Raw genomic sequence first — 10,319 nt, forward strand, 5'->3', positions numbered from 1 at the left:
CCTTGGAGAATAAATATTTGTGTGCTATGTTCTCTTGAGAGAACTTGAGTTTGTGGTGGGTAAATTTGTTTGTTGTACTTGAAGCATTGTAAATGTTACGGGCTTTGTGATTCTGTCTCCTCTGGGAGGTTCCTGCCAAGGTAGAGGAGCCTCTGGTACAGGGTGTAGACATAACAAAACACCCCAAACAAACAAACCCCTTTTCCCACTTCTGAGTTACATCCCGAAATCACAACTCTTCTCAGCCCATTGACAAAAGGCAACCGACCTGATTAGAACCAGGATTTCTTCCAGGGATTCCTGCTGAGGAGGGAAGTCAGCGCTCAGGGCTGTTTATAGCTGTGAAAAGCCCTCTCAGGAGTGACGGGTTGTGACTGTCTCGGTGTGTTTGTCTCTGACCCGCAGTGCCAAACACAACGGAGCCTGACTACAAATCCAAAGACTGGGTTTTCCTCAATTACACCTACAAGAGGTTCGAAGGGCTCACGCAGCGCGGCTCCATCCCTTCCTACATGAAGGCTGGGAAGCTGTGAGGGGGGAAGGAGCCCCGGGAGAGACTGAAACCACAGACCTCAGGTAGCTGCATCACCAGACCCGCTTTGGCATTAGTTATCGGCACATCGACTCTGGTGCGCATCGACTTCACTCGGAAATTCTACGGGATTAGGATTTCTAAGACTACTACAGGAATTAGTTGGCAGTGCCAGCTGGCTTTTTTTTTTCCTTTTTTTTTCTTTTTTTTTCCTTTTTTTTCTTTTTTCCCCCTTTTTTAATATTTGAATATTTTTGTTAACTTTATTATACAAAGGTACTGGAATAAAAGGAAAGTGCATCCCTTTTCCCGCCCTGCCTATGTGTGGATGAAGGTTAATCCTGCCTCTCTGGACTGTGGCTTTGTGCCGTAACCCACCTGCCCCACTCAGGAGGGGAACATATCACTGGGTGCAGCATTTTTTGTTGGGCTGCCCACCTGGTGGGGTTTGGCTGTGCAGTATAAAAGAAAAAATGCCCACATTTGCAGCCTTCCCTGAGCAGCTGCTCGAGGGTGTTCCATTTGTGGACTGCAGACACCCCATGGAATTATTTTAAATAGCAGTGTCCTCCTTCTTTCCTCACCCCACCACTGCAGGGCTTTGCCAGCCCATCATCCCTTCCCTCCCTTCCATTTCCCACCATCTGTGGTCTGTGTGGTGGAATTTCAGCTTTCAGTGGCACTTGGGTATTGCTGTGTAAGGTGGTGGTGCCTGCTGGCACCTTCAGGAGGAAAAAGGACTTGGAACAGAAATCACCAAGATTCTTAACAGAAGGGAAAACTTCTGATACAAAGTTTTAAAGGGATGGTGGAGCCTCCAGGACTGCATTCCTGCCTCTCCTGTACAGCACATCATCTTATTGCTGCCTGTAATTCAAGTAGCCTTTTCTCTCTGCAAAATGTGTTCAGGAAAAGTGAGCAAATTGGGCTTTTTCTCTCTTTTCTCCCTAAGAAGTTCCAGGCAGAAGTAGTCCTTTTCTTTCCAGAACACCCTGTAGCAGCCTCTGCCCAACTAGAGGAAATGGAGTGTCCCAGGAGGCTCAGACTCCTTCCAGTGTCTCCCTCTAATGTGGCCATGGAATTTCTCCTCTGACCATCAGTGAAAGGCACCCAAAAATCTCTGCAGCCCCCTCGGAGTGAAGCCCAGGGAATATTCCATTAGCCTGGCTTTGGCAGCACTATGAAAGTGACCATTGTAAAGCCATTAGAGGAATACCTATTGCTGAGGCACTGCGGTGTCAGCTGTTCTGAATTCCCTGTAAGCTTTGCAGAACACACTGGGGTGTTCACCTGCTGCCCAGGAGAGCATTTCCCAGCAGGATTCCTGTACTTCAGTGCCTTCCTGGTGGCAGGTGGGCTCCCTGATCCAGCTGGCTCTCCTGATCCAGCTCTCAGGTTCCTCCAGGGCTTCAGCCATGCCTATCCTCCCTTCAAGCATCTGATACTTGTTATTTGTACAAAAAAGCTTCAGTCTTCAGCTCAGCCAAGAGGAGCAGGTCAGTGTTAGGTCAGAACATACCTAAGCTAAACTTTTGCCTGAATGCTGGGCTTGGGTGGGAAGAGCTCACTGACCTCCCACATTTTCTGCCCACACCTTGTGCTAATTAATGCCCCTTTCCTGCTGCCTGGGCAAGGTCCCTCAGAAATGCTCCACTGTTGTTCTTGGCTTTGTCAGTGGTGAAACTCAACCTGTGGCCACCCAAAGACTGTCCAGAAACAATGACTCACTTAAATCCACTTTTCAGCCTCGTTCTGCCAGTGCTCCAACTGCTCCTGAGGCTTCCCAGGAAAGGAAATGCTTTTTCTAAGGCCTTCAATCCCAGGCAGAGGAGCTCAGGCAGAAAATATCTGAGATCAGACTTGGCCCCAAAGGACACTGCTATTCAAAACAATTTTATTGGGTTTCATTTCCAGGCTCATTCCTGGGGCACTGTGTGAATTGGAATTCCTGCAAGCACTGCCTTTCAAAAGCCCATAGTGACCCTTTTAACATGACCTAAAAAGAAGTCTTTGCTCGAATTTACTCAGACAAGTCTCATGGGAACTGCAAATGCTCAGTGATACTGGTGATTCTTCCTTTTCCAGTGGGGTTGGGGGGAGGGCAGATAAATACACACTTAATTTAAAGCTATCTATTAAACAATTATGTCTGTACATACTCACTGGTTTACAAACTCGGGTAAAAGCTCAGCCCTTCTATTTGTAACACTAAAGGTAATACTACTTATTTAAAACTGCAGATGGTTAATCATATCAGTGCTCACATAGGAGTTACATCCATAGGGAAACAGCCTGCAGCCTATCTAGCATTAACTCCTGTATTGTGGTAGTTGATTTTTTTAATATTTTTTTTAAACATAGCATTATTTTAATCAGTAAGTCAATTAAACAATATTAACTGCTGCTTTTAGAACGATGGGGGTGTTTTTGAAAAGGTGAAACTGTGACACTGCAATGGGTTAAAGAGAACAGCAGGTTAATGTGCACTGGCTTTCAAAAAAAGATGGGAGTACAACATATCTTTTGTTATTTTTTTGTGATTCCTTTGGATGGTTGTGTGTTTTCCTTTGGCAATGTTTGTCACTGTGCCATTTATTTTTCTTATTCTTGGAGTACCAAAGATCCTGAAATGGCTTGATGATTGCAAACATGTGAAAATTTATTTTCTGGAAGTATGTTTTGTTAGACTTTTGTTAAAACGTGGAATTGTGTGTGCAAATCGTTAGCAGAACTTTGCTGGGGAGTTTAACCTATTCCAGCAGGGAGTGAAGAGCCTGAATCCAGATTCTGGATCCGAAGAGCCTGAAGGTGGGGAGGAAGCTTGGATTGGGAACTGCAGCTGAGCCTTTGCACTTTGTCCCGTCTCGGATCAGCGGCAGTGAGTGGCCTTAGGTCCACGACATCAGCAGAGCCTGTGTGGGGTGCAAAAGGAGATAAAACATTGCCAGCATCCAGAAATCAAGTGTTGTTGATCACTGCATTTGCACTGTTAAATTTGCCTTGCTGGAGAGTTATACAAGTGTTATTTTTATAGGTCAATTGTTAAACACCTGAGCCGTTGGATACATATGGAAAACAGCCCCGGAGAGGGGAGTTCACCTGAGGGCAGGGCTTGGCTCCTTCCCCAGAGGGAACAATCCTCCTCTGCCACAGCAAGCAGGGAATGCTGCAGTTCAGCCCAGGGAATGTCAGGAAGTGCTCTCACTTGTTCGATCCACGAGCAACTGCAGGCGTTGGAACAGACTGTCCCTTGTCCTTCCAGCGCTGGGATCTCGCAGCAGCTCATCCTCGGAGTCCAAATGGCAACTGCTCTATTTTTCCTAGACTGTTTCATTAGTTGTGATTGGGAAAGTTACATAGAAGCATTATAAAAATTTATATGAGGCTTTTTACAGCATTTGAAAATAAAAATAGCATTCTTTTTGTAAAGTTGTGGATTGGTTGGTTTTTTTTGTACCAGTGTGGTGTATTTCTCTTCCACAATGGGAGACATCCATGGAATTGAGACACTATTTATCCAATGAATTATTTTTAACAGAATCTCCAAAATTCTGTTTAATGGGATCACCTCTTTCTTCCCTTAACTATGTATGGCTATACCTGAGAGAAAATACAGGCTTAGTTCTTTATCTCCTTGCATTACCCAATTCAGTATTCCTCAAAAAAAAGCACTTTAATGGCTCTGCCTTCAGCATGTGTAAATTTCTTTAAAATCACATGTTAGTTCAGGGCACATAAAACATACTGCAAATATCTGTGCATTTTTAATTGCTTTGCTCTTGTACATGTGCCTGGTATCTAAGCAAAACAAGTATGCTTTGGACAATAAAAGTTTTTTAGACAATCTTATGGAAAGAGAAGGGGGGAGTATCCAGAACAGGCAGCCCGTCTTGGGAGTGAAGACAATAGTGGTTCCAAGCTCTGGACTACACAAGGAAAGATTTGCGGTGCTTGGTGTGTTTATAAAGGGTTGTCAGGCATTGGAAGGGGCTGCCCAGGGAGGTGGTGGAGTCCTCATCCCTGGAGGTGTTTAAGGAAAGACTGAATGTGGCACTCAGTGCTCTGGTCTAGTTGACAAGGGGTGTCCAGTCACAGGTTGGGCTCCATGACCTCAGAGGTCTTTTCCAACCTAAATGATTCCATGATTCCATTTCTCCAAGATAACGTGATTTGCCCCACATGCAGATTTTCTGGGCAGAGCTGGGATGCACTGGCCTGGACCTCCTCCTTCTGAGGAGGGATTTTAATGCAGGTTTCTCATCTCCCAGTGGAGCCAGAGCTCCACCAGGAACAGTTTGTGTGGGTTTTGAACCAACCTTGGTGCCACATCTTGTTTCCGTACCAGCTGCTTTAATCTGTTCCAAGCGAGCCACCATCTGCTGCGGCTTCTCCCTCCTCCAGGAATACCAGGAATATGTGCTCTCCCTGCCTGCTGGCCCCAGGCAGTTCACTTCCACTGGCAGCAGCTCCCACCCCTCCAGTGTCTCTACCCATCCTCCCCACTCCACAGACACAATCTTTGCCCTTGCCTCTGTTTCCTGCCCTGGACACTAAAGGATGAGAGGACGGCTCAGCAGCAGAGCGAGGCTGTGACCCTGTGGCTGTTGCGTGGAAGTGCAACCACAACCCCTGTGCCACGTTTTGCAAGAGACTCCAGGTACAGAGAGAAGGTACAGATACCCTGAGTCGAGGTAACACCTCCCTGCCTTCCAGGGATGTGAGCACAGTCTGCCCTTTGGAATGGATGTAAGGCTGGAATATGGATGTGGTGGACCTCTGACAGGAGGCAGGTGCCAAGACATTCCCACCCAGCCACGGCCGAGCACATGTGGAACCCACAAAGGGGACTAGAAACAGACTGGTTTACAAGTTATTCATTTAAATGCCAAGAGCAGCCCTGAGGAGAAGGACTTGGGGGTGCTGGTGGGTGAGAGGCTGGACATGGCCCATCCCAGAAACCCCTGTGCTGGGCTGCACCCAGAGCAGTGTGGGCAGCAGGGGAGGGGGGGATTCTGCCCCTCTGCCCCACTCTAGAGACCCCCCTGCAGAGCTGCCTCCAGCCCTGGGGGCCCAGCACAGCAAGGACATGGAGCTGTGGCAGCCAGGCCAGAGGAGGGACACCAAGATGGGCAGAGGGCTGGAGCAGCTCTGCTGGGAAGAAAGGCTGGGAGAGTTGGGATTGTTCAGCCTGGAGAAGGGAAGGCTTTGGGGTGACCTCATTGTGGCCTTGCAGTGCCTGAAGGGAGCCCACAGGGAAGATGGAGAGAGACTATTTCCAAGGGCCTGGAGTGACAGGACAGGGGGAATGGCTTCAGACTGACACAGAGGAAATTTAGGCTATGTATTAGGAAGAAATTCTTCCCTGTGAGGGTGGGCAGGCCCTGGCACAGGTTGGGCAGAGAAGCTGTGGCTGTCCCATCCCTGGCAGTGTCCAAGGCCAGGCTGGATGGGGCTCTGAGCAACCTGGGAGAGTGGAAGGTGTCCCTGCCCATAGCAGGGGGTGGGACTGGATGATCATTAAGGTCCCTTCCAACCCAAACCATTCTATCAGTTGAACATGCACCCCTCCGGTGTTGGGAATTACTCCAACACTGCAAGCTCTGCAGTCTCAGGCACTTGGGTTTCCTATTCCACTTCTGTGTCTCTTGAGTAACAGTGAATGATCAGATGAGAACCTCAGTGCCTTTTTGATCATGAGGGGGTGAAATCACTGCTAAAGCAGAGACTCATGTCAAGGTTTTCAATCCAGCAGCTGCCTTTGAGGTCTTGTCCAACTCCCACTGACGTCAGCAGAAGATCCCTATCTAAAGGCCAGAGAAACCAGGAACAGGGATGGTCTCCAAAGGAGCTGTTGTTGTTGCTGATGTCGTGCTTTGGTGTTCTTTACAGATGAGATGAAAAGATTGCACTGTCTCTACAACTCAGAGGGTTGAAAAGCAGGATGTGAAGAGGAGGCCTTTTGGCTTCGAACACCATGTGAGAAACTTGGTCAGTATCTGCTGTTAGAGAGGAAAATATTACCTATATTTTTATAAACAAAAGGAAACTAATGCTTCGAGAAAAGTTTGCAAGATGTAAATGCAATTTATTTAAATGCCTTTCCCTTAAAAGGCACTGGGTGGGCTCTCCCTGATCCTGGAGAGATGGGATTCTGCTTGGTGGTGCCCCTTGTGCACCATGGGCGCATTCCAATGGCTTTTCATTACAACAGGCCTCCTAAGCAGCTTCCTTTACCCTTGTGAAGACATTTGTACCAGCAGCACTGGTTTGCAGAGACATCAGGCTCTCATTAGGCATTCAGAAAATACCAGTTTCTGCCAGGAATGAAAAGGCTACTTAAAAACTGAAGGCTATTTTGTTTTAAAATCAGAAGTGGCACCATCAAATTGAGAGACTTTTGGTTTAGAGATTTTCAAGCAAGGGAATTACTTTGTGGGCACAAACCTCCCCAGCCAGGACTCCAAACTAAAGCAGGCACTTTGCAAGATGTTAATCCCTTTGACTTGTTTTAATTTGGTTAGAAAACCCTAAAGTAAATTACCATCCTACTGGCTACAATACTGAGATTAGAGAGGGAGAGCAAGTAGGATTTGGATGTTAAACTTGTTTCATCATGCAGGGACTGTGTCCATGATTCACAGACCTCTAAGGCCAGGCTGTATCACTGTCACTGTCCAGCTGGATAACATAATCCATGCAATTCCACTCCCTGGATTGTGAGCATAGCACACTTCATTGCTAGCAAAGCCTGATTTTTTGGGGCTGTTTTTTGATTCTTTCAAGGGCTTCTGCACTAATTATTGAGCAGAAATAACTTTAAATAGCTTGTTTTGTGATTGGCTGATGACAGTGTGATTGTGCTATTTATACAATTTTTGAAGCAAAAGACACTCTGATTTTGGGAAGAGGTTTTGCTTTAAAATGACAGCAGATTTTACTAATACATAGACACAGAATTCATAGCAAAGTCGGGAGGAGCAACACAGACACCTCTCACTGCCCTCTCTCAGGCCATTATTTAACTGCCCCGAGGTTTGATTGTTGTTTCTACCCCTTTAGCAAGTCGTTGTATAAGTTGTTTGGGAAAAGGAGGCTGTCCTTGGCTTACATAAAGCATTCCCTTCCCTATTTTATAGCTGGAAGCTACTCAAGAGAAAGTGCTCAGCTTAAAATGGGGCAAAAATATCAAGTGTGGCCTACTCAAAATCAGGGCCTTACATAAACCGGGCTCTGCCCTGCCAAGACTGGAGGCAAAGTGTGCTACAAACACCAGTTACTGTCAGATGAAGCACTCAGGGAAGAGGCCAATCATCACCTGTGAATGAGAAACAAGTGTAATAAATGTTGTCTAAAATCCCTGTTAATGATTTGGCAGCACATTATGGGAATTATCTGACATGACACTGACCATGGATGAGAAAAACAACCAGGCAGGAATATTGCCATGATTGGTCTGATTTTCTAGACGTGAAGTTCCAAAACTTTCTGTATTGAATTGCAAGTATTGTGGCACTAAAAGATACTAAATGAAAGGTGACTGAGGTACAGTAGCTCTGCTTCTAGTGAGTCAGTTAAAAAAATAAATTTAAATGTTCTCATTAATGTTCCCATATGGACAGAATTTGTGTTTAAGAGCTGTTAAGCTATTAAGCATTTGGGGGAATATTTAAATTTAACTCACTGAGCTTTATAACAAGGGCCATCTTCAACTTTCTGTGATTGCTGAGTTTCTGGAAGATTTTTGGGCAGCTGATTGTGCCAAAACTACCACAGTGATTCACTTCCAAAATCTCCTCAACATTTGGGTGTCCACAGACCTGGAGGGGGGAGCTCCCGCCTTCAAAACTGGGGCAAAAGAGCCTGACATTTAAGCACCCTGGGAACTAATTCTTAGACATTTTTTCAGTATTAGTTGTAGTATATGAACAAAACAAATGTGCATAAATGCCAGTGATTTTCTAAAGGATGGAAACAGTTTCTAACTCCTGAATTTTACCTCATTTAGGGCAGAAGGAGTGATTGCTTCTGTCCAACACAAGCCCAGCTGAACCCAGCACGATGGGATGCCCATGTCACTGCAACAGCAACTGTGGGATAAAGCCATGAAGGAAACACATCCTTAGTTTTGTTTTTTTCCCCCAGCTTTAACTAGGCAAGTTACTAATTTTCTACCACAAATAAATAAATTTATAGGTGTTCAAGTGGATTTGGCTCCCAGAAGTTCGTGAGGATTTACTTTCTCAAGTACTTGGAATCACAGAATCATTTAGGTTGGAAAAGACTCTGAAGATCTTCAAGTCCAAGTGTTACCTCAGACTGTCAAATCCACTGCTAAACCACATCCCCAAGTGCCACATCCACATCTTTTAAATCCCTCCAGGGCTTGAAAACCCTTTAATGAATGATTTTTTCCTAATATCCCATCTAAACCTTCCCTTGCACAACTTGAGGCCTTTTCCTCTCATCCTGTTGCTGTTACTTGGGAGAAGGGGCCGACCCTCACCTTGCTACAGCCTCTTTCAGGCAGTCCAGGTGAGTGTTTTGGCAGACACAGATGTTTATACATAACTCAGATAAACACAATACAGAACTGGTGTTTTAGACAGAAGGGTGGAAACAGAGAAGCAAAGATTTCTACACTGTTTCAAGGTATTTGCTTTCACTTTTAAGTTTCTTGCACAGAGAAAACGGACACAGAAACAGACTGTTTGCACTTACGAGATTTGTGTTCAGGTGTATCAAGCAAGAATCTTTAGGGGGACTTGAAAATTTCCTTGAAGGGGAGAAAACAAAGATATTTTTCATTAAAAGTGTCAATAGTAAACAGTCTCTTGGAATTTTATAAATAATATATAAATAAAATAAGTAAATATAAATATAATCTCAGTGGTGAGATGGTTGTAAACTTTCCTAGAGTCTCCTCTGCTCTGGTTCTACAGCTCCAGACTCACTGTGCTGCTGCCTGTGACTGTTCTGCTGGAGTAAATAGACTTTCAAAAATGATCTTTCAATCTGCAAGGTTAGTTTTATAATCCCTAAGTTTGGCTTAAACCTCTGCATGCTTTAAAATTCCTTTGACCTGGAGAGACAAGGGGCTTTCACCTGCATGTACTTCATCTCAGTATAATGAAAATGGGTAAAAAATACTCTTTTATTAGAATGGCATGGATCTTTTGTGTGTGTTTAGTCACATGTGGAATATGTCAAGATTATTTTAAGTCAGGATGTTCTTTGATGTAAGATCTTTGTACACTTTAAAGCCTGACCAGCAAGAAAGGAAAGCTAATCAGTGGAACAGGCAGCAGCTACAGCATCCGCCAGTCAAGGACATCCTGGAACCAACAAGCTTTGAGGATATAGTAAATAAAGTGTTGTTGTATGTCAGAACAGATCACAGTGAGCATCCCTTACTCAAGGACATCCAGGAACTAACATGTTTTAAGGATGCAGTTAATCAAGATATTGATGTCTGTCTGTGTATGCACTGCTAATTTGGCAAAATATTTCAGGTCTATGTATCCTACAGCTGACCTATGTTCATTATTTAAGTTGGATATCAGGAAAAAATTCTTTGCAGAGAGAGTGCTCAGGCATTGGAATGGGCTGCCCAGAGAGGGGGTGGATTCCCTATCCCTGGAGGTTTTTAACCTGAGCTTGGCTGTGGCACTGAGTGCCATGATCTGGTAAAGGGACTGGAGTTGGACCAGGGGTTGGACTTGATGATCTCGGAGGTCTTTTCCAATCCAATCCATTCTATGATTCTATGATTCTATAACACTACAAATCA

General features: G+C 45.0%; 1 protein-coding gene across 5 annotated transcripts in view; it reads left to right on the forward strand.

Moving 5' to 3' along the window:
- STK38L (serine/threonine kinase 38 like) overlaps positions 1-3,961 on the forward strand; it is a 40,407-nt gene extending 36,446 nt beyond the window's left edge. For 4 of the 5 annotated variants that reach the window (XM_071551621.1, XM_071551623.1, XM_071551622.1 and 1 more), the window contains one exon: positions 406-3,961. In XM_071551621.1, the coding sequence (XP_071407722.1) occupies positions 406-533 (128 nt within the window). In that variant the 3' untranslated portion in view covers positions 534-3,961. The remainder of the gene's footprint in view (positions 1-405) is intronic. The other variant, XM_071551625.1, reaches the window with a different exon arrangement.
- Positions 3,962-10,319: the final 6,358 nt, after the last annotated feature.

Source organism: Pithys albifrons, chromosome 3 (genome assembly GCF_047495875.1).
Source record: "Pithys albifrons albifrons isolate INPA30051 chromosome 3, PitAlb_v1, whole genome shotgun sequence".
Classification (NCBI taxonomy): domain Eukaryota; kingdom Metazoa; phylum Chordata; class Aves; order Passeriformes; family Thamnophilidae; genus Pithys; species Pithys albifrons.